This window comes from Sinohyriopsis cumingii, chromosome 15, assembly GCF_028554795.1.
Source record: "Sinohyriopsis cumingii isolate HCF-2022 chromosome 15, ASM2855479v2, whole genome shotgun sequence".
NCBI classification, from domain to species: Eukaryota; Metazoa; Mollusca; class Bivalvia; order Unionida; family Unionidae; genus Sinohyriopsis; species Sinohyriopsis cumingii.
The window spans coordinates 132,326,292-132,351,854 of NC_142975.1; the positions used below are offsets into that span (position 1 = coordinate 132,326,292).

At 33.3% G+C, this 25,563-nt stretch overlaps 1 protein-coding gene across 2 annotated transcripts in view; it reads left to right on the forward strand.

The window, feature by feature from the left end:
• Positions 1-25,563, forward strand: part of LOC149782797 (CD109 antigen-like) — a 642,407-nt gene that overhangs the window by 165,043 nt on the left and 451,801 nt on the right. For both annotated transcript variants that reach the window (XM_089934311.1, XM_089934312.1), the window contains exons 10-12: positions 11,979-12,075; positions 20,118-20,199; positions 20,808-21,026. In XM_089934311.1, the coding sequence (XP_089790437.1) occupies positions 11,979-12,075; positions 20,118-20,199; positions 20,808-21,026 (398 nt within the window). The remainder of the gene's footprint in view (positions 1-11,978; positions 12,076-20,117; positions 20,200-20,807; positions 21,027-25,563) is intronic.

Below are 25,563 nucleotides of genomic sequence, written 5' to 3' on the forward strand. Positions count from 1 at the left end.
TGGTGAAAATGGTTACTTTTGGCACTGGGGATAAATGAAGAGTACTGTCAGTGGCGAAAGGCAGTTTATGGTATCTAAGCCGAGAAAGAGAGCAAGTACTTTGATGCTGAAATTTTGTATTGAAACTATAAAAAATCCTGACAAAGTAAGAAAGACTCCTAGAGTCACATCAAGAATAAAGGCAAGGTTTGACTGGTCCTCGTTTTGGCCAAAACTTTATCCTTGTTCAGTTCCCATGAGACATTCACAATGTAAATCATTTAAAATACCAAACATGGTTAAAATCCAAATCAGCTTCAGAATTTCAAAAAATATGTTCTGCTGATTTTTTTAAAAAAAGGAGCAAATTTAAGGGAGGGACTTGGAATTTGTTTATTAGAATTACAGAGGAATCAAATTTGTCTAGCAAATCTGATGGCAAAACTGCCAAACATTTACAGCATAAAGGTAGAAGTATTACAGAGAGCAGCAGTTGTTTTGATTGTGACAGGTTAGAAATATTATTTACAGTGTTAGCTACATTTAGATTGCTGGGGAAGGAAATTATGTTTACATTTTAAATTCTTGTGACTGTTCAAGTCAAGTAGAAAATAAAGAGTGGAAAACAGGTCAATACTACAGTATTATTTAAAATTTTCTTGTTACAATATATCTAAATGAACATTAAAAATCTAGTCTTCATGTTGGAAAGTGACTGAACTTTTTATTTCTTAATTTTTTGCTTAAATTATCACTTTATCGTTCAGTTCATCAGTATTTTCTTGTATTAATTAAAAACATAAAAATAGAGAGTTTGAGTGTACTGTAAAGGAATTAATTGGTTTTTTTAAAAAAAAACTTGAATGTATTTAATTATTGTTACACCACTCCTTTGATAACTTGTGCCCTGATAACTCGTGAACCCGCTTATAACATGGGGTCAGGCATGGGTCCCATTTTTTGTACCAAAAAATACCCCCAAAACTGATCCCTATTTCTTTAACTTTAAGAAAATCGCTATCAAAATTGGTAACTGAAACGTTGATATTACTTGTTTTATGGTCAAAATGGGTAGATAGGACCTGGAAATTTTAATCAAAATTTTGAAATTATCAACTTGTAATAAGAAGTCATATAAGTGGTTCCATTGTCTTTCCAAACAACATTCTTATTACACAATAATTAAAGATATTAAGGAAATTTTGATCAATGAAAATATAACTTAAGCCTAGTGTAGGCAGTACATCAATATTTAAATTACAATTAAACAATTTTTATTAAGTGAAATTTGTTTTAATTCTATCTTTTAGTTTGTTTTAAGTGTAATCATCATAAATGCAATAGTAATTTAAATGTACAATGTGTCAATCTACCGTAACAGCTATGTCCGCAAGCATTTCTCTGAGAACCTAATTAAGTGCCGACCGTATTTTGATAATTGACTTGCTGAAGTATTTGTTGTATTGTTGTACTGAATTAAAAGCTGGATTCCTGTGTGTTATCAAATTAAATATATCTTTTGAATCAAATAAAGGAGGTGGAATAAAAGAAAAGTTAAAAGGCATTGCAAATCCTACATACTTAAGATCTAACAGCCCTGGTCGTATGTCATCTGAACTCACTTTAGTTGATCAATCAAACACTTATAAATATTATTGTGTATATAAATAATTAAACTACCTTTAATTAACTGACTAATTCAGAACTGTGATCAAAGATAGCAAGGCAACCAAGCTAAATGAATAAAACAAAGAGCTTGGTTTCATAGATATGAACCATTTGGGGCAGGTGAGTTTAAGAGAATTTCTGAACTGGCACTTAGGGATGAGTTTCACTATTATTTCCAATGTAATCATGACATCAATATTGTACCAATTGAAAAAATCAAAAATTGAGTTTTGACTTAGATGAATTTCTCATTAAATAAATGTCGCTAGTTTAAAAAAAAGGAATCTTTTTTGGTGGTGTATCAACAGTTAGTCTAGTTCCCTGTTACTTTGACTCCTGCCATGGCATTATGTTATCATATACTACTCCGGGAACCAGACTAATCAACAAAACAAAAAGCAGTGACATAATACACAGAAGTTTTTGCGTACATGTGATGGTCGTTGAAACCAGTTGGAACGATCTTTCATATGTTGGATGCTTTGAAAATAAATGTTATTTATACAGTAAAACGAACAAATTCATTAGAAAAAGCATGTTATCAACAATTATTATCAATGTGATTGTAAAATGAGGATTCAGTCATTAAAAAATTCAAAGGTAAATATTATTACATATCTGTAATTCAGACACAGATTGATCACAGAACTGCCACAGTATATATATATATATATATATATATATATATATATATATATATATATATATATATATATATGCTTAGTTCCGTTTACATACATGTATGTATTGAGAGTTGTACAATATCTCAATAAAACACCAGAACTTTAGTATACAGTGAAAAGATTGTTACAAAGAATGTGTGAATAAAAAGTGGATATGTAATAAATACAAAACCACATAAATGTTTTGTTCCAGGTTGGGGCAAAGAACTTGTTTGATATGCGTAAGAACATAGTCGCTGCCTGACTGTGTCAACATTTCCTATGCTGCATCAACTGTTCTTTTCGGCTGCTTAGAACAAAACATGCAGTTTGTTATGTACCAGTTGTTTGTATATCTGATGTTATTTGAGTTATACTTAGTATAGTAGATGGTCTCGAGGATGATTACTTATTACTCATAGAGTTACCTTCTTTTAAAAAACATTATTATTATTATTACTATTAATATTATTATTTTTATTAATTTTTATTATTATTATTATTATTATTATTAACAAGCTTGAAGCACTTTGTTACATATGTTGAAATGGGTTTTATTTTGCATAGCAAAGTTGACCAACCTGGTTCAGCTGGATCAGTCAACAGTTTGGTTATAGAGGTTATAGGGGCCCTGAGCGGCCTAAAGCGCTCTCTGTTATGGATCACTGCCATCTCACCTTTGTGTTTGTGGGTTTGAGTCTTGGATTCGGCTAATGTGGGTATGTGAGTAAGCTTGCCAGTAGCTTCTCGTGGGCGGGTGGTTCTTTCTGGGATTTTCCATGGTTCTTCCTCCAACAATAATACTGGCCACCATGTATAGCCTATCATGTGCTGAAAAATGGCATTAAACCCTACAACAACAACAACAACATAAAGGTTATAGTTCAGCTATACATGTTTGTTAGTACATCATAGTAGCAAAGGGAGCCAGTGTTGCGAAAATTAAGGACTGCTATACTCTCTTCTGTTCTGCCAAGTTTGGTGCCTCTGTAATGTTGTAATACAGCACAATGTGTAGCAGTAAACACCAGAATTATACATTATTCATCAACTTTTTAGCACTTTACTCCATTTGTCTCAGAATGATATAACCTTTCATGTGGTGATGTGTCATTCAACACCAATCAGTCATGGAATCAGACATTCATATAAGGAAACTAGTTTTAAACCAAAATTGACCAGTACGTTCTTGTCAAACTCCTAGTATTGTTTGATCCTGATATATGAACATTCACCTTCGCCTGTGGGAAGATTTTTGATCGTAATGAATCCATTAATAAGCTTCAGAAGCAGGGTCATAATCCTTTAACATCTCAGGGCAAGTAATTTAAATGTTTGTTATCTCATGAAGGAAAAATAATTGTCTCCAAATAAAACCTATTAAATTCCCTTTGGCTGAACACAAGAGATTATGATGGGAGAAAAAGACAAAAATTATTTCAAAGCGAGGTATTTGATCATCATGCTTTTAAGAACTATTATGGAATGTTAAGGCCATTTTTGGTACCTTTTACATCATCAGTAATCTTATGTCAGGGTCATAATTATCTTGTTTTTATTTACTTGCAATGCATATTAATGCAATTTCTAGGTTGGCTTCAGGGACTTTTAATGCTTGGAGAAATTATTAGCTGGCAAGAAATAAAGTCACTGCTGTATTTGCTCAAGAAGAGAACTAAAAATGATGTAAACCGAAACCTGCCATGACATAATGTGCTGGTACGTCAAGATCTGTGCTGTTCCTTCTATTTATCATACACCACATATCTAGATATGCCAACTGCTCTGATGGCCTTGTGTGTAGAGCAGCCACCTTGGATGTGGGAGTTCGCGGGTTCGAATGTCGGCTGAGTCATACCAAAGACTTATAAAAATGGTACTAACAACTGCCTCACTTGGCACTCAGCATTAAGAGGTTGGTGTTAAGACTGGTCGACCTAGTGTCAGGATAATGTGGCTGGGTGGGGCAATATACTACATGTCTGCTCCATGAGGTCCCAGTGCCAGACATCACTATCAACTGCCACACTGCAGACATCGTAGCGATATGACTGAAAAATTGTTAAAGCTATCTTGAAAATCCAAATCACACACACACACACACACACACTGATATGCCACTTTGTTATGAAACAGCAAATTGCTGCTATTTGTAGTTTACAGCACAACATATATGAGCAAATATGCTATTTGATTACACAGAATCTTAATACACAGTGTATGTGAGTAAATATGGTATTTCATTACACAAAACCTTATAGTACAACATATGAGTAAATATGCTATTTGATTGTACAAAATCTTAATACACAGTGTATGTGAGTAAATATGGTATTTCATTACACAAAACCTTACAGTACAACATATGAGTAAATATGCTATTTGATTGCACAAAATCTTAATACACAGTGCATGTGAGTAAATATGGTATTTCATTACACAAAACCTTACAGTACAACATGAGTAAATATGCTATTTGATTGCACAAAATCTTAATACAGTGTATGTGAGTAAATATGGTATTTCATTACACAAAACCTTACAGTACAACATATGAGTAAATATGCTATTTGATTGTACAAAATCTTAATACACAGTGTATGTGAGTAAATATGGTATTTCATTACACAAAACCTTACAGTACAACATATGAGCAAATATGCTATTTGATTGTACAAAATCTTACTGCACAACATATACAAGTATATATTCTGTTTGATTATATAAAACCTTACTGAATAATATACATGAATAAATATGGTATTTCATTCCACAAAACCTCATTTGCTTTAGCTTATAGCATGACATTGTTTTAGTAAGTTACAAACTTATTCTAATAGATTTTTCAACTAGGCATATAATTTGTTAAGGAAATGGCTCATAACATGATATGCCTGTGGGACCAAATCATCCTTAATGTAATGTGACGCTCTTATTCTTTGTGCAGCATCAATCAAATAAATCATATTATTTATGATAAAGGAAGCTCTCTTTTTGTATTAAAAAAAATGTTGTTGTGGTGGGGGTCATTTTTTAACACCTGATAGGCTATACTGTACATGGCAACCTGTGAATCAGGTGTAAGAAGAACCTGCGAAAACCCTGGAAAGAACCACAGACCCATGGGAAGCTACTAGCAAGCTTTCAAATATACCCATGCTGGTTGAGCCCAAGACTCAAACCCATGTCAGTGATCTGTTAAACGTGGACAGAGGTGAGGTGTCAGTGAGCTGTAAAGGCAACACCTTAGACCACTTGACCACCTGGGGCCACAGTCAAAACATGCAAGTTGTACATACATTTCATTTGAGAAAATTATAATTCATACTTTCTAATTTCAAATTATTTGCATGTCCAAGACAAGAAATAACTGTAAAAAATGAGTATTCTTGTTTTTGATGAAAATATGTGTGAATAAGTTTCACTAAACCCATGGAAGTTGATTCTTAGTAATGAATCTTGGAGGCATTTATCATGTTTATTGTTAACATCATGTGCAATTGTTTTTTTATGTCACTAATTGACAACAATGCATGACAGTCTTAGTGATTCTTTGTAATAATAATAATAATAATAATAACAATAACAGCTCTATTAAAAGCAGGTGACAATTAGTTGTATGGAAATAATTTCCTCTTGTCCCTTTATTATTGCATATTTACAAAGTACATGAATAAACATGCTCCAGCTAGGTACATTGTGTATATACTTATTAAATGTAGCAAGACAACAAAGTGGACGGTTAACGAATTTATACTTTTAAGTTGTATTTGGAAAATTGAACAGGTTCCACTTTTCATCCAATAAATTATAGCTCAATGCATTTATATTTGTACTTTCTCTAATTTCCTTTAGGATTTTGCTCCAAATTAATGATTCAGAATATTGAAAACTTTTTTTTAAAGAATTCTTCATTCGGTTTTGAAATGGAGAGTTGGTTAACTGAAATTAATCTTTAATTGGGAGTGTTGCCTTGTTTTCTTGCATGAAATAGTTCCTTGAGATATAATGGGGCCATGTTGTTTGAAATTGTATGCATCAATCTAGCCTTTCTCAAATATATTCATTCACTTACTGTTAGCATTTTTAATAACATTCATGGCATTTGAGATGTTTTCAGTATTATCTAGGATGATTCTGCAAGCTCTTTTTTTTGCAAGTGGAATAATTTGCAAATATTTTTGTCCTAAGTGTTTTCTCAGATAAAATTACAGTATTCTAGTTATGGTTTTATATAGCTTTTGTAAGATGTTAACCAGTAGATGTAGCCTTACCATTCCTAATAGCCAGAGTCCCAGAGACATGAACTGATTTTATGATCTATGACTTAAATACATTCATTCCATTACAGATTGTTTTCAACCATCACCCCAAGGATTTTGTCATGGGTAACCATTTGTTGAAGAATTTCATTCAAGTTGTAATTCAAATAGTTCTTTTCCAGTTTTGTTTTCTTTTTGTTGAATATTAATCATTAATACCTTAGTCTTGTCCATCTATACTTTCATGCCATTTTCCATAGACCAGGAATTTAATCAAAGTAATGCTGTCTGAAGGGAGACCTCTAGATCTGATTTTTGCTGCTTGAAATTTGTCAGTGACATCATCTGCATACAAGTCAGTAGCAGAAATACAGTTGCCAGTTTTCAATGGCAGATCATTTATGAAAATGAGACAGATTGATTCCTTTTGTATTCGACATGTACTTGTTTCTTCTTTGGAAAAAACTGCTATTATATTGAGACATTGTTTTCTTGTTGTTAGATATGATGTAAAACAAATAAATCACTGAATTGTCACATTGAGAATGTTCAATACATTGATAAGAATACCACGATGAACAAGGTAAGATCAGCTTGTATGGATCCAACTAATTTTCCTTGATCTAAGGCAGTAATCCATTTATCTATCATGTAGACAAAGGTTGTCATCTCACAGGAGTGTGTTTCTCCAAATCCTGATTGGATTTTGGTGAATGAGGTTATAGCTTGATAGGCACATCAAAAGATTGCCATCAACATGTTTTTCAGGTGGACAGAGTTGGTAAGATAAATATGGTATTAATTAGTACATGTACAGTAATTTTGCATGGAGTACACCAAATACAGCAGTGAATTTTGAAGAAAAATAAAGTCAGAAATGTACATTTTTAAGACCGTGTACTTGCAAAGTAACAGGAAAGTTGAATATAAGGAAAGATCATATTTTACAAATCTGGGATGAACAGGTGATTGAAATTGTAAATTTGATTTGTATAGACAAGCAAAAATATGTATTTAAAAAAGCAGATAACAAAACATTTGTATTATTAATTCCATTATGTTAAAAAAGAGAAAAGGTAGAAAAAAAACTTGTATCACATAACTCTGTGCTGATAAACAAGAAATATCAACACAGTTACTAATAAGGTTGAGCCGATTCCAAACCTTTGCTGTAAGCATAGTGAATGAAGATCATGTTCTGTATAAACTAAAATTGAATATCTTTTTAAAACTGAACAAAAAATGTCAAGTAAAAATATTGTTAGAGAAAATGTACCATTTGCAGGCTAGTATGAACTGTGTGCAGTGTTGTAATTAAGGATCAGAACATGTATGTATTAACAGCACCTCAGCATGATGATGGTTATATATGTATAAACATTTTAAAGTTATAAAAAGTAAACCCTAAGAATTACACAAAACTTGAGACTGAACAAATCTTCCAAATTGAAAGGTAAATATGAAGTTCTAAAGAAAAATGATGAAAGTTAAAACAGAAAAAAATTAAATGTATGCAAAATAAAATGTAAAATATAAAATGATCAAAATATAGAGATTCAGGATCACAATTTCGTTATAATTATAGACATTTAAATTTGTTTTTTTAAATAATATTTATTTCACTCCAGTATGAATATGTCTTGTCCAAGTCTTATCTTGTACATTCAATTGCAGATAAAAAAAATTTAAAAGGTTTGCCATGTTTAAATTCTTAAATATTTAGAAAGAAGTTTGAAATAATTGGTGAAACAGAGATAAGTGTTTTTAGTATTGCCATGTTAAAGTGCATGTAGTATTTGCCATTGATATGTTATTGTGCATTATTTTATGGAATTACATATATTCATTGTCAATATTTGCAAATTATTTGAATTTTGTATTTTATATTTCCAGCTTTTAATGAATGAAATAACCTGATTCACTATTCTTCTGAAATACTGTTAGATTTAGTTACCAGGAGTAAAAAAAGATATGGCAAAAAAATGAATCTCTGATTTATGATTTCAGTTTGTGTGAAAGGATATTTGACTCTGTGGACCACAAATCAAAGCTGTAAACTTAAACTTTATAACATCTTCTATGACTTTGATTCTGTGCAAGAATGCATATATAATAATATGCCTTTGTTTTTAGGAAGAATTCTAATCATATTACAGTAAAATAGGTGTGATTGACATGATATAACACTACAGTAAAATAGGTAGAATTGTCATGATATAACACTACAGTAAAATAGGTATGATTGTCATGATATAACACTAAGGTAAAACAGGTATGATTGTCATGATATAACACTACAGTAAAACAGGTAGAATTGTCATGATATAACACGGCAGTAAAACAGGTAGAATTGTCATGATATAACACTATGGTAAAACAGGTATGATTGTCATGATATAGCACTGCAGTAAAATAGGTATGATTGTCATGATATAACACTAAGGTAAAACAGGTATGATTGTTATGATATAACACTACAGTAAAACAGGTAGAATTGTCATGATATAACTCTAAGGTAAAACAGGTATGATTGTCTTGATATAACTCTAAGGTAAAACAGGTATGATTGTCATGATATAACACTACAGTAAAACAGGTAGAATTGTCATGATATAACACTACAGTAAAGTAGGTAGAATTGTCATGATATAACACTACAGTAAAACAGGTAGAATTGTCATGATATAACACTAAGGTAAAACAGGTAGAATTATCATGATATAACACTAAGGTAAAACAGGTAGAATTATCATGATATAACACTACAGTAAAGTAGGTAGAATTGTCATGATATAACACTGCAGTAAAACAGGTAGAATTGTCATGATATAACACTAAGGTAAAACAGGTATGATTGTCATGATATAACACTGCAGAAAACAGGTATGATTGTCATGATATAACACTACAGTAAAACTGGTAGAATTGTCATATAACACTGCAGTAAAACAGGTATGATTGTCATGATATAACACTACGGTAAAACAGGTATGATTGTCATGATATAACACTACAGTAAAAGTATGATTGTCATGATAATGACACTACAGTAAAATAGGTAGAATTGTAATCATATAATACTATGGTAAAACAGGTATGATTGTCATGATATAACACTACAGTAAAACAGGTATGATTGTCATGATATGACACTGCAGTAAAACAGGTAGAATTGTCATGATATAACATTGCAGTAAAACAGGTATGATTGTCATGATATAACACTGCAGTAAAACAGGTATGATTGTCATGATATAACACTACAGTAAAATAGGTGCTATTGACATGATGTAACACTGCAGAAAATAGGTAGAATTGTCATGATATAGCACTACGGTAAAACCGGTATGATTGATGGTATAACACTACAGTGAAATAGGTAGAATTATCATGATATAACACTGCAGTAAAATAGGTACAATTGACATGATATAACACTGCAGAAAATAGGTACAATTGACATGATATAACACTAAAGTAAAATAGGTAATATTGACATGATATAACACTGTAGTAAAATATGTACAATTCACATGATGTATCACTACAGTAAAATAGGAAGAATTGACATGATGTAACACTAGATTAAATAGGTAAAATTTACATGATGTAACACCACAGTAAAATAGATAATATTGACATGCTGTAACACTACAGTAAAATAGGTACAGTTGACATGATGTATCACTACATTAAAACAGGTTGAATTGACATGATGTAACACTAAAGTAACATAGGTAGAATTGACATGATGTAACATTAGATTAAATAGGTAAAATTTACATAATGTAACACCACAGTAAAATAGATAATATTGACATGATGTATCACTACAGTAAAATAGGTTGAATTGACATGATGTAACACTAAAGTAAAATAGGTAGAATTAACATGATGTAACACCACAGTAAAATAGGTAATACTGACATGATGTAACCTTTGAGAATTTGTTTACATCCATCATATTCTGAACACTACATAAGCTTGCTATTGCCAGCTATTAAGATGTGTAATCAGGGGACTGATATATCTGACCCACTTGGGCCTCATTTCATGCATACAGATTTTTGGGGATTTGTTGATGTTTATCTGAGCTTATATAAGTGAGCAAAATGCAGAAATGCTTAATTGGTGCTGAGATGTCAAGAATGTATTCATAAATGGGTTCAGTGTGTTTATGTGTTAATGCAGTCTTTTGTAGATGCTTTTTCACTAGTCTTCATGCCTTCATAAAAATTAGGTGATTATAGGCACAATTAAAACAACCTCAGTGTCAATCATCTCTTTTCAGCTGGTTAAGATTTGCTGTTTGTATACATCTGTCATAAGGCAGAACATAATCTGTTGGGATGTTGTCCAACTGTTACCAGTTTTGTTTATGTACATTAACAAAAGGTTTTCCACTGTCTGTAGTTACCAAACTGTGTGAACCTCTTGCACCTGGGGCAAAAAAAGAACAAAGGTTGAAGGCCAAGGTCATTGACTGAAAAAAGAAAATGGTTGCTACACATTGGCATTAGTTCTTCATCACATACATAGGGTAAATTGTACTGATTGCTTGCATGTTGGGAGAGGAAGAAGCCTATTGATGTATTCTGTGGAATGACTGCACATGGAAGCAGCCTATTGTTGTCTGAATTAAAGGTCAGAGTCAGAGTGCCTCAGAGAAAAATGGGTTTGTGGAATACCTTTTTTTCAAGAATAAATTTCTTGACCAAAGTTTGTGGAGGCTTGCAATTAAGGGATCAGGCCACTAATTTATTTCCCAAAGAATGTTAATATTTTAAATGATAACCAAAAGATCTTCATTAGATTAGTATACAAACTATACACGGTTCTGTTAATTAGAGACAGTTTCATTGCCTTGAGGAACAGGTACTTCACAACATGTTTCTGAGCCTTGTTCTGGAGACTCCCAGGTCTGCACCTAATAACATAATTTTGCACCAAGAATCCTTATGCTGTTTTGTCAGTTGGAATTTAAATGCAGGATATCAAAATAAAAGGAAATATATTTTGCATAGATTGAAGTTTGTGAAATTAATAATGGAGCAAAACTGAATCCATTTATTATCCAATGGGTGCATCTCAAAAGATTTAGTACTCTATATTTTATTCCCTCATCAGTAGACTGGTTTGTTGGCTGTAAAATAATTAGTGGTCCAATACATAAGGTATTAAAGAAATCTGTTGTTTTGGGAATCAGACTATTTGAGGTTATGGTCATGGTAAATCTAATAAGAAAACAAAATAGTTTCTGCACACTAAGTTTTGTGTCTTAAATAAATGCATATGGGACTATGAAACTGTTGTATTCTTGTTGAAACTTGTTTTATTATTATTTATTTAATCATTTATGTATTAAGCAATACAAATTTCACAGTAATTTATTTCCTTTCCTTTTTAGTTTTGCCAAAGTTTGATGTGAGTTTGAAACTGACTCCAGAGTTTGTTGTAATGGATGGCAGTGGTAGCATCACACTGAAAGGAGAATTTGAAGCCATGTAAGTGAAGTATTAGCATTCAGCTAGATGATGTTACATTAGTTCTGTTAATCCCTAGTTTTTTTGTGATGGAGTCCACTTTAGAACTGAGGTCAAAGTTAAAGGGCTTTTCTGCAGAGTTGCAAGATCCTTGCGATATGGCGTTTGAGTCTGGTTTAACATATTTCTGGATTGATAAGAACCAAATAAAAATTCAAACCATATTAGACAACCTTTTTATGCCACCTTCAAGCATGTTTCAAGGCAAAAAAGGTTAGAAACTTATTTCAGGCTGACCCACTTTGAACGACTCAGTTCATTCCTTAATGTAGCAGAATAACATACAAACAGATAGTTTTGGAAGAACATGGCTGCATCATTTTCTGCTGTATGAAATATGGTCTTTTTTCTGCAGGTGCCAGTTAGATTAATTTTTATCTTGTATTTCTTTTTATCACTTGCTCTTCATTTGTAAAATATGCTTTGTACCTTCGAAGCTTTGATAAAGACAAATTGTGGAGAATTAGATACAAAATATGACGGAAATGCTGCAAGAACATCCTAAGGTGACACACATGATAATTTTCACATTCTTGGATTGTTGTTATACAATTTTAACAGCAGTTCATGTATTGTATCAGCTGTGTAGTTTATAAGACTTCAAGTGATTCATATTTTTTCGTAATAGGGACAATTATTTTCCATTGTTTATCACTGTGTAGCCTTTTATACACTGGTTACAAGGTGGAGTGTGTTGTGTTGTGATGTTGTTCATCCATCAACTCCTGATTTCATTTCTGGACAGCAATTTGTGTTCTAGATCATCTTCCATTATCTAAATTGAGATGTTCTGCTGATATGCTATAACTCTGTAGGCTGAATGCTTTATGTAAAGCCACCAAAGGGCAGAGCATATTATGCTATGATGTTGTCTACCGATCTGTGTCTCCAGACATGCCTCCATCCATCTGTTCCCTGTTCATTCCTGCACACTGAGTCAAGTTCTGCACCATTTGTCATTGGCAAAATCTTTGCTATGCTTGAATTTGGAGCAAGGAAGATTTTTATATATTTCTGGATCAAAGGCCAAGTTCTCAGGAAATGAAAGAAGTTTAACTGTTTCTATAAAGTAACTTTATAATAATTTACTTGCATTTCAGATGAGAGAGAGACATATTTTTTGGGGTCAGAAGCTAAAACATTATGGTCACAGTGACTTTTAAGAAAAATTATTTCTGCATAACTTTTTCGAGTTTTTTGCCACCGACTTTGACCAGTCCTTGTGGATAACTTGCATCTCAGACCAGGAAGATGTGTATGCATTTTGGGATCAAAAGTCAAAGGTCAAGGTCACAGGCTGAAATGAGGAAAAATTATTTCCAAAAAATATCTAAAAAGTTCTTTACCATGCTGTGACTAAACTTCATAGATGGCTAGCATTTGAGACAAGGAGGACACTTTTTTTGGAGGTTAAATGATCCAAAGTCAAGGGTAGAGTTATTACAACAAAAGTCCACGAAGTAAATTACTAAATTGTGTGAATGGTTTGCTGTTGATTTTGGGGTTCATTGGTCAAGGTCAGTAAGGCTGAAAAAAGATAAATAGTTCAGGCAAACAGTTTTGTATCCTGTAATGTTTAGGATAGGTATGCATGCATTGGGTTGATCAGCATATTGGCACAACACTGGCTATATGGTCCCAATTAAAAGTTTGGTTCTTAAGATGTCAAAATAAAGAATTGCGAAAAAACTATATGAAGATAAAGATAAAGGTAAACATGTAAAACTATAGGATGAAAGATAAAAGGTAAATTTTATTCACAATCTGTACATGGTTTGTAAAATGAAAGATAAAGGAACAAGACAATTTCTTCAAATATATAAACTTTGTTATATAAACTATATTTATTCAAAAAGTCCAAAATTTTTCCTAATGTTACATCATGGGACAGTTCTTAATTGAGTTCAGATAAAGAAAACCAACATCTCACAGGATTGAAGTCAATATAATAGAGAAGAATGTGTTCCACTGTCAGTGGACACTGAGCTGAGTATGAACTTTGGTCAAGGTTCATGCTTCAGGAGGTGTGCATGAATCATGTGCAGGGTCTATAGAAGACAGGGGTTATATTCTCCTAGCCAGAGGAAAATTTGGTTTTCAAATTACAGGATTTTGTAGAGAGAAAGGCATACCTGACAGACCATGTATCACGTGAAAAACATGTTTTTGTTGTGCTCTCAACATACCAAACACTGTTAATTTTATAAAAGACACAATTTTCAGCAAATTTTATTTTTAAATTTTTAAAAATAGAGAAAGACATTTCTTGATGGTGTTATAAATGCCTGTAAGCTGTAGCCATTTCAACAGTAAACTTTCATGATTCACATAGTTTCACACTTAATGCTTATGGAAAACTATCACCACTGGGCAGATTTACAGTTCATTGTTATAAAGGTGATTAAACTGTAAATAGTGGTCAGTGATAACCAATCACAATTTCACAGATTGCAACTGATAATACCTAGGATGATGTTGTGTTTACCTATCCTTTCAGCATTATTTTGGGAAAGCCCATTATTCTAATTTGCATAGGTAAAGTACACAAGTGGAGCAGTCTGATTTGTTGGAAGTTAGGTAATCATAGATGGGTGTTAAAGGAATCACGGTTATGACAATTTGTTACCTTGATTCAGTTTTGAAGGCAAAATGGTGAAAGGCAGCTGTGATTTAAAGAAGAAATAATGATTTGTAAAGCAACCATAGTCCATCGAAGCTAAATTTCAGAACTCCTGGTTGATCAAGTTGACTGTTTGAAGCACAGGAGCAAAGTGGAGCAAATTGGAACATTTTTTAATTGTGCTCATACTGTAGACACCATATTGACTCAAGTAATTTTGGTTATCTGTCAACATAGTAACAACACCCTCCTTTGGGGGCAGATGCAAATAAACCATTTTTAATGCAAAGCAAATTCAGCAAGACAGTTGAGGAAACTAGAAGAACAGTACCATCCATTCTCTTACAAGTGCAGCGATGGGCACTAACATTGTTTACATCACCACTGTTCAATGAACTAGTGCGAACAGCAAAGTCAGTTACTGCCACCGTTAATGCTTTATTAATCTGTCCTCAAGATTTTAAAGACGGAAACTCTATGCATTTGTGTATTTAATGTTACAGTGATTATGATCATGTGAGTGCTTGCATCAGGGATCCTAAAATCACCATATTTGCCAGATGGCCAGCAAATACATGACCAATGAATGAGATCAAGACTGTAATGACCATTTGCTAATTTGGCATTTGACATAATGAGTTCATAATTACCCTATGCATTTATTTGGTCATGATGTTTTCCCAATTTTTAAATACTCTGTTGGCACCAAGCTGTAGATGAAAGAGGTGTGAAAGCTTATCTCCTGGACATGTTAGTTAAAAACCCACTATGATTGAATGATTGCCCTAGGGTCTGTACTGGAGTCTATAAACATTACAGCAGCCCCTCATACCACTAGTTTTTAGCTCAAAGACCATAAAATCTTGTGGGATAGCCTGTTGTACATCATCCATTATAAGTTCATCTGTAAGTGTAAGTTTGTTTTCACTGCTTATCCTAATTTGAGGATTGCCATGAAACCTTCCACAGACGTTTATTTTAAGGTAAGGTTGGTTGTCAATAAAATTGGTGTTGCTCTGACATCCGTTATAGCTAACACATGGCTGTTGTCACTTCTTCTCTGGAGGACTCCTGGTCAGACCTATATTTATCAGTATAGTTGCATCCTGGATGACAGCCTGTGTGAGCTGCTGCATTTTCTGGACTTGTCATATAATGTAATTAATGAGTAAAAGGTCAAGGTGACCATCCATATGTGCATGTATTATTACAGAAAAGAAGATTTAAATGACAGAAATAACCTAAAATTCATCCACTAAAATTCAGAACATTCACTGAAAGAAATTAGTGGGATGAAAAGTCGTGAGTGGTCATCACCATTAAGCATGGTGGAAGCGACCTAAGTGATCATATCTGAAGCATAATGTTTCGATACACAAGGAAATATCGTATTGCTTACCATAATTACTCTATAAATTGTAATACCAAAAGACTTATAAAAATGGTACTTCCAGCTGCCTTACTTGGCTCTCAGCATAAAGAGGTTAGTGTTTGGACTGGTTGGAATGGTGTCAGGATAATATGACTGGGTGGGACATGCTACGTATCTGCAGCATGATGCCTTAGTGCTAGACATCACTATAAACTGTCACACTGCAGACATCGTAGCAATATGACTGAAAAATTGTTAAAGCTACGTTAAAAATCCATATCACACCCCCACAAATATACTGGCCACCATGTATAGCCTAACAATAACATGTACTGAAAAAGAGCATTAAACCCATAAAAAGCCAACCATCTCCTACAGTGGTCTCCTGGTCTTCTGTGAGGTTGATTATTCCTTGTTTGTTTCTTATTTGCCAGTTGTGGCATCATCTGCCTACCACCAAATGCACTAATTCAGCTATGCAAATGACACGTAGGGTATTACAGACATTAAAATGAAATGTAATTTCTTTGTGGGTAGGTGAGACAATTATTGGACTTGTCTATGATAAATGAAAGAACAAGCTCACCTTTTATATTTGCCATGACCGAGACCAGAGATCCTGGGCAGTGAATGCCTATAGCCTGAAGTGGGATTGTCTGTTCACTTATGCCTTCCTACTTTTGATGACTATTCCACAAGTGCTTAAGAAAATAATGACATCCAGTGATGAGCACATTTTTTAAAATATAACACCTCTGTGGCCTCAACTGTCATGGTTTACTGATCTTCTTGACATGCTGTTAGACCAGCCCAGGTCACTACCCCAGAGGAGGGACTTCCTTGTGCAAAAACATGATTTCTCTCTTTCACAACAGCCTGTGGATTATCTACCTTCATGCTTGACTCATTGCAAGGGATCTTCCCACTGGGACAAATTTTCAAACAAAGTTGCCAAGTGAATTGTTCAGTCCAGGAGGCAACCTGCATTCAAGGTCTATGATGCCAAGTGGAGAATCTATTTGTGATTGGTGCTGTAGGTAATGTGTTAATCTTAGCTGTCCCTCTTTGAATGTAGTGGCTGAATTTGTTACCTTTTTTGACGAGTGATGATGCTTAGTTTCTACTATCAAGGGCTATAAAACGTCTAATCCAATACAGTGACATTTTCAAATGGTCCAGCCATTGGTTGATTCTGTCATATAGCTTACCTATCAGGTGTTTGGAGCTGCCAAGACTAGTCCTGTGCTCATTAATGCCTTGATAGAATCTCATGTGTATCATGTGGTCTCAAACTAAAATGACTTTTGGGTGATGGTTCTTTTGAAAATCTTATCCTCAAGATTATATTTGTAGTGTCCTTAGCATCTGTCTGTGGTTCAAAGGAAATATCAGCTGATATTTTGTCTGCCACTATTTAGTGGTGGACTACCAGAACAATCAGGACAGCTAATGAGTCCCATATCAAGGGAGACCTTTGATTCGTGAAGATTGAAGTCCATGAGGCTTGAACTATTGGTACTCATTTGTCTCTGGAGCATATGATGACTCATTGACTCACCATTGTGAGGGCATATTTTTCTTTGTGTCCAAAAGAAAGTGGCTCATGCAGATAGCATCCAACAGAAGTGTATACTTTTGGAGTAATGGTGATTATACCTTCCATTTTACTTCACCATTTTATGGAATCATTAGCTTCCATCCAAATATTACAAATGCAGCTATGCAATAGCAACAGGCTTTGTATAACTAAGATTAAAATGGATTTTTGTTGGGGGGGGAACTAATTTTAATGGTGTAATACTTGCCCGTTGATATTGCCAGATTCCCGCCTCCTACCCTTCACTGATGCCCCTCAAGTTTGGGCTCTATCCAGAAATATAAACTAAGGACAGTGCCTATGAGCAGGTTATGGGTTAGATGAATTCTTATCATATTGTCCAGGGTATGTTCATTTGGAAAAAGGAAGTTATGCAGTAATAACAGGTAAATATTGCAAGATTGAAATTAGCATACCATTCCCAGAAACTACATACTTTTTTAAAAAACAAATCATTTACCTTCAGCTGATGCATCTAGTATGACTGCATGACTGCTGACTTAACAAGAGGAAAATTTGGATCTGTGTGCATCAGACACACAGAGTAACAATGTGGTATTCTTGGGTTCTGTCTGCTTTAGTGTGTTTGGCTAGGAGGGTTTATTTGTTTTGTTGGGCAGTGAGAGTTAAGTGTGTTGCTAGGGGAAACAGCATAGCAGCTGACCTGGCCACACCTGGGAATTGAACTTGGTACTCTTGTATTGGAATCCAAGATACTAACCACAAAGCTTCAATGCCTCATATTACTTTGAATAGGAATATTCAAGGAAATTGTGTATGGTATGTTATCTGATGAAGCTCATGTTTTGTTTTATTATGGACAAGAATGATGATGTAGGTGAGTTTTTGAAGACGTGATCACAGCACTTGCTTGAGATGCATTGTGTAGCTGACCCTCTTGCATTTGTTTGCATGGATGTGGCAAAGTCTATCTCAGAAATTAGTTACTATTTGGATTTCTTGGACATGTCTTTACAAAACAATTCAATAACATAATCAGTTCTAACATTCTGGCAGGATCTAGTAGACATTGTGAAACTGAGCTTTGTGGCACTTTGATTTTGCTTTTACACTCTGATTCAGAGATCAAAGCCAACTCAGTATTTAATGCCCTGACATCATACAGATTTCTTTTGTGTGACATTTTTGGTGTTAAGCAAAATGTTACTGACTAACTGACTAAAGATCTTTGTTATACATAAATGCATGATGTTATTGTTATACATAAATGCGTGATGTTATTGTTATACATAAATGCATGATGTTATTGTTATACATGAATGCATGATGTTATTGTTATACATAAATGCATGATGTTATTGATGCATTTTCTTCAGTTATTTCAATTCCAATACTTCACAGAGAATCCATGTTGTGGGACCAACTTATTTAAGTGTCTAGAGGCAGCTTGTGAAAGTGACAAATTGATTTAACTTAAAAAGAGCCTTACAAGACAAAACCAAAAGCAGTCAAATATGCCAGAATTCTCTATATCAGTACTGAAGACTGTTTTCCAAACAGCAAGATGTTTGATGCATTTATTACCTTTGAAACAACCATTTATCCAGCAATCATGTTGGACATTGGAAGATAATGAAGCAAATAATTATAAATGTTGCTTGATCACTGGAGAAAAGAATGAGGACGTTGATGTTGAGCCACCAGTTACTATAAAAGCTGTTTGGCATGAGCGGGCAATCGTTACAGAAATGGTAGTTTAAAACTTTAGTGGATTGATGAAGAAGGATTTACTGATGCATTTCCAAATACATCAGATCTCGTGTACGTGAAATAATGATTTCAAGTGTTGAGTGCGGGTTAAGATTTTTGCATCAGAACTTGATTAAAACAAGTTTAAAAAGCTGATTATGTGTTTGATGAGCTTGATCAGCTTATCAGGATTTTCCTATATAGACCTTACGTGCATTTGACCTGAAGGCAGAAATTAATGCATGGCTGCAGCAGCTCTTTAACAGTTCATCAAATATTACATTTCCAAAACTGATGAAGTTATTTAGAAAATAAAAGTGTCAATGCCTGTTTCAGAATGTTGTTATTTAGATGAATAAATAAGCAACAGAACTTTTAATGCACAATAATGGAAACATTCTGTATTTTCTTTCACAAATAAAGATTTCTTTTTACAAGTCATGACTCATTGGTTTGCTAATGAAGTGATTATATCCTTGTAAAATTAGAATTTCTTTCAACATTACTGGCATGCAAGGCGGAAAATATTTATGGACAGTCTTTTAAATAAGTCTTGAATTAAAAGACTATGCACACAATTTAATTATAAAATAATAAGTACCACAAATCCATAATTCCTCTGTCGCATGGGTGAAAAAATAAACCCTATTTTAAAAAAATTTATTACGGTAATTATTAAGTATAGATGTCTTTGACTATTACAGGTATACCTATGGAGAACCTGTAAAGGGCACATACACAATCCTTATAGATGGCAAGCCTTTGCCAGGAGCTGTGGATCGGGAGGTAGGTTTTTTGATTTTTCAATTTAGCTAACATTACAGATAAGAATGCTTTTCATCAGGATTGATAATGTAATTTAAATGACGTACAAGTGTTGCTTTGGTTGCAAGTGATGCCAAGTATTTAAGTAATTCAAGTAAAGGAGTGATTGTGGTCTGTTCTATTACTTACACGTCACTGTTACCAATCGCCCTCCTCCTATTCCACTCTGGCCTGGCATAATCATTGTCTATGAAAAGGATGAGTGTTTTGTGTATGGGCATTGTGAGGTGCACGAGTAGACCATGTCTTATTGACAATTCTACATTTTGGTAGATGGATTTATTCACCTCAAAACGGAAGAGATTTTTCTGCATGTAAAAGGGTAAGCTATGACATAGTGACAACTACATATAATTAAAATGAGCTCCTCCACCTCCCCAAAATACATTACAACATATCCATGAAAATCGTGAAAATTTGTACCCCATGAATAGTACAGAATTCACAGGATTTCTGTTCGTTGTATATCATGGACACAAATGGCATTTGTCATGTACTACACACATTAAAATATTTAATATGATTGCAATCTTTTCATTGCTTGTTTTCTATCTCACTCTTTGTTTTAGATTGAATACTCCTCTGGAAGTAATGGAAACAAAGTATACTTTGTGGAGAAGATCCAGGCAGAGGCAAGAGGATTTGACATAACTGTGAATGTATCTGAGATTCATACCTTCATCTCGCGCAGTGACATGAAGAGGTTTCAAGTTTACATGAGAGACTTTAAGGTTCAGGTTGTAAAGCCAGTTCCAACCTTTACACCAGGGCAGATATACGAGTTCTTTGTAAGTGTTTTGTTTTACATTTTTTTAACCTTTGGTGACACGGAAATGTAAGAACTATGGCTTCTTTTTTATGGATCTTGAGGATATATCTTGGATTCGTAGAAATTCTTTAGAGCCAGTAGATTTTCAATCCTTTCAAGGCACTCTTAACCTGTGTATGTGTGTGCATGTTTGTGATTTGGATTTTAAATATAGCTTTAACAATTTTTCAGTCATATCACTATGATGTCTGCAGTGTGGCAGTTTATAGTGATGTCTAGCACTGGAGTATAATGAAGCGGACATGTAGCATGATGTCCCACCCACTCACATTATCCTGACACCAGGCCGACCAGTCCTAACACTAACATCTTAATGCTGAGGCCCAGCGAGGCAACTGCTAGTACCATTTTTATGTCTTTGGTATGACTTGGCCAGAGGTCAAACCCTTGACCTCCTGCATCTGAGGCGAATGCTCTAACCACTAGGTCACCAGAGTGGTCTTTTTAACCTGTGACTATATTGGATAATGAGAAATATGTTCTTGTTGTTTTTATGATCTTGAAGCTTGAATTTATTGGAAGGTATTGGAAACACGATCTCTTTGCTGTGTAATGTGAAACCTACATTTATCAAATTTTGTTCCAAACACTATAACTAACTTTACCTTTGGCTCTTAAGTTCACATGGGGAAAACAAGTTTTGCACAGAGTCTGTTGGTTTTTTTTCCTCTTCAGGATGCTTTAAAATCTCTCATTTAAATGGACTTGTGGCTTGCATCTTCTAATGAATGGCAGTAGTGTATTGTGGGATTTCTTGACATGGTCTCTATTGCAGAAGGTTTTGTCTATTAGGCTAACACAATATCGGCAAACCTGTTGTAAACACATCGTCTTCAGGGATGTGTAGATTAATTTTATGATACCCTGGCTACATTGACTAAGATGCATGCTTTTGGTACACTGTTTCACAGACCATTTGTCTAAATTTGACCTTTGTCCATCATGGCATTGTTGCACCTGAACTTAATAGAAAGCACAAGTATAAAAACTATAATTGTTTAAAATTATTGATGATTACATAGATCCAATTAAATATCTAGGGAGAATTTTAACATTGAAGTCTGTTTTGTTGCAGATTTGGTACTGCTCTCATCTGTTCATTTTAGTACCAATTTATAAGAGGGTACATAAAGTACATGCATGCACTTCTAACTGATGACCTGTACAAAATTTTCCATATGGACTGGATATGGAATCCATACATAATTTTACAGATATATCCATATGGACATTTTTATTCTATACCTGAACCACTCTTATGGATTTCAGTGTATCCATATGGAAATGTTATGGATTCCTTACATACTTTTTATGGAAAATCCCATGGAATGTGCAAATTAGTCCATGAGATTTGTAGGTTGTCTATATGGAATAAAATTAAAATTCCATATGGAATTTGTGAATAGTCCATATGGAAATGGGAAATATACCATATGGAATTTCTAAATGGTTCATATGGAATTTGTAAATATTTCATATGGAATTTGGTAATAGTCCATCCGGTACAAAATTTTCCAGGCGTAATTAACTTGGATTTCAGATGGGTTTTTCAAGCACTTTCTGCCTAAACCATAAAAAATCATCTTCAGATTTCTATTGAACTGCCTAATGATTCTTAGACATTATTGGGAATCAATGATAAATATTTACAATAATTTTTAAAATGGATCATAAATTTTATTTTGACAGACTTTATCAAGAATATTTAGGTTTTTCTTGTCCTCATTTTCTTTCTGGCATACAAAACCTAATCCATGATGTCATCACTTGAGTCTTTTTCATTTCACTGAAAAGTTTGGTGAGATTTCACAAATATTTTGACCAAAACTTTCACTGAAAGTATGTTGAGATCTCACTAAAATTTCACTGAAATATTTAAGAGGTTTCACAAAAAATTTGACTAAAACTTTTGTGAGATTTCACAAAAATTTTGATCATTATCTAGTATTTTACTGAAGACTTTATTTAGAGAAGGTAACTCAATTAGTTACAGAACTAATCTACCTTGAGGCCTTCTATCTGTTATGTACAACATATACAGAATATACAACATGATGTGAAGAGTCTGGCTTGACTCTAAATAATTAAGGAATTTTAAAAATCAAAGTATCATTCCTGGAACATATGCACAGGCATCCGTGAACACATAAACGTATATAAAATATAAAATATTAATCTGCATTGAAAAATTAAGCTGTGAAAATAATGCAAAATTACAGAAAAGCATCCATTTGAGGCATTGATTATGAAAAGAAGAAATGCTAGGAGCCTGCCTTATGTCACTTGTACTGCAGACTTGATTTTTGATCAGTGTACCAACTATGATGCTGTTGTGGTCTCTTGAATTAGTCCTTGTTCTATAACCAGCCATGGCAAACGTTTATCATGATATAATTACTCCTATTGTACACTAAATTCTAACACACCTAGAATAATTTGATAATATACACAATAATGCCACACGTTATTGAAAGATGATTCTAATTGTGTGCCAAGAAAATTCCAAAAAGATTGGACTATCTTTGATGGACATAGGTATCTGGCAACAATTCCCATCAGTGATCTATACATTGTCCCTCCTTAAATTCTGAAAGTTTATCAGTTTGGAGTTACATAACTTCAAAATCATCCTGGTTCAATTCCTTGTCCTATTTAGCATATTAGCTGCAACTGTAAAGCTCTATATGGCACAAAAAGCAAAATGCTTGCATTCAGTTTTCATACAGATTGACCAATTACATTCCTATCAACTTTGCATTCATGCTATTCTCATTGCCACACATTTTTCAAATGGTTATTCAGTCTCATATCCCACTCGAAATTTTGAATCGCCATCTTTAACAAGTATGCTCATTGCCATCAGTTTCCATTATGTGACAATTCGTTGGGCAAGTACAAAATTTTGACCAATCAGAAAGCTCTTTACAGCGATCGTCTGTTAAATAATAAATGGAACAAATACTTATTAGAAACCTTGTTGCAGAATGGGACCAGATAGAACATTATTAAAAAGTTTCAGAGACAATATTTAAAAAGGGTCCGTATCAAGGAAAATCAGATTCAGGTCAGGAGAAAATAGAAAATTCTGTTTTGAAACGGAAAACAAGAAAACTTATTTGAGGGCAGTTAAATCCAATTGAAGTTAAACAAAAATACAATAACAACAACAACAAATTTGAAAAAGAAATATAACAAGGAAAGATGTGGAAAGAAGTTATTATGCCCAAAATAAACAATAAAATTACAGCTATCAGAAACAGAAAATATAAATGCTGCTGAAAATCATTCAAATTTTAAAAGAAACAAAAAACAAATTTTATTATATCTTATTGATATCGTTTTATTGAAATGTTAGTGATATTACAATCACAAAATATCACTATATTTTTAGAATTTTTGACAAACTCTCAGTGAAATTTCAATCACAAATATTCCCACTGATATTTTTAGAAATGTTGGCAGTCAGCGAAATTTCGATCACAAAATTTCACTGATATTTTGGTAAAATCTCCTAAAATACCATAATTTTAGTGAAAATGGACATACGAGTGAATGTAAAAAAATGTTCACTGTGATTTTGCTGAAATATCAGTCACATTTTCACATAGGTTTGATATTTGTAGAGCATATTTTAATAGGAAGCAAAAAAAAAATATTTTTCAGAATAAACATCAGATCAAGCCAAAAATCCACTTTGCACCAAAGTCCAAAGATTCATCTACGCTTGTACTACCAGATATTAATTTTCTGATCATGTTTACATTTTCTCTACTTTTTTGGTCATGTCTTTGTCTGTTTTAAACATCTGTGGAAATAAATTAAAGAAAACTGACATGTATTGTTTGCATTCATTTGCTTGGAATGTTATATGATTCATTTATTCTAAGAATGTCATACATTATTCCTTTGATAAGGATCTTGAAAGAATTATTTGAATTTACCCATTCATATGTAATAGGAATAATGTATTTTGGAAATTTCATGTATTAGTCTTGTAACGAAAATTTGTGAGACATGTGAATTTATCTTAAATGATGTTAATCATGTTGCCTAGAGATTAATATTACTATAGCTGGAAATGTTTAGTCAATAAATTGCTACTTAACAAGTAATGTAGCTAAGACAAAACGTGAATTCCATTAAATCATTTGTGTAGTTGTGAATTCTTTTAACTGTGAATTGGAGGTATTAGCATTAACACCTGGCGACCAACATTTAGTCCAGTTAGTGATTTATAAGTCAACAGCAAGCCATAATAGTTTATTAAAAGATTTATTGTGTTATAGTTCAGTCAGGGATACCAGATAGCCACTAATGAGAGACATTCATTTTCTTGTGCTAAATATGTGTATCAGCTGTCAGACTGCAGACTGATTGTATTAGCCTTAGGTTTTGTTGAATTATGATAAGACGATATCTAATGTAACATGAGTGGGGTATTGTTCGACCCCAGAAGAGGAGAACCTGTCAAATATTTTGGCTGCATATTTATTTAT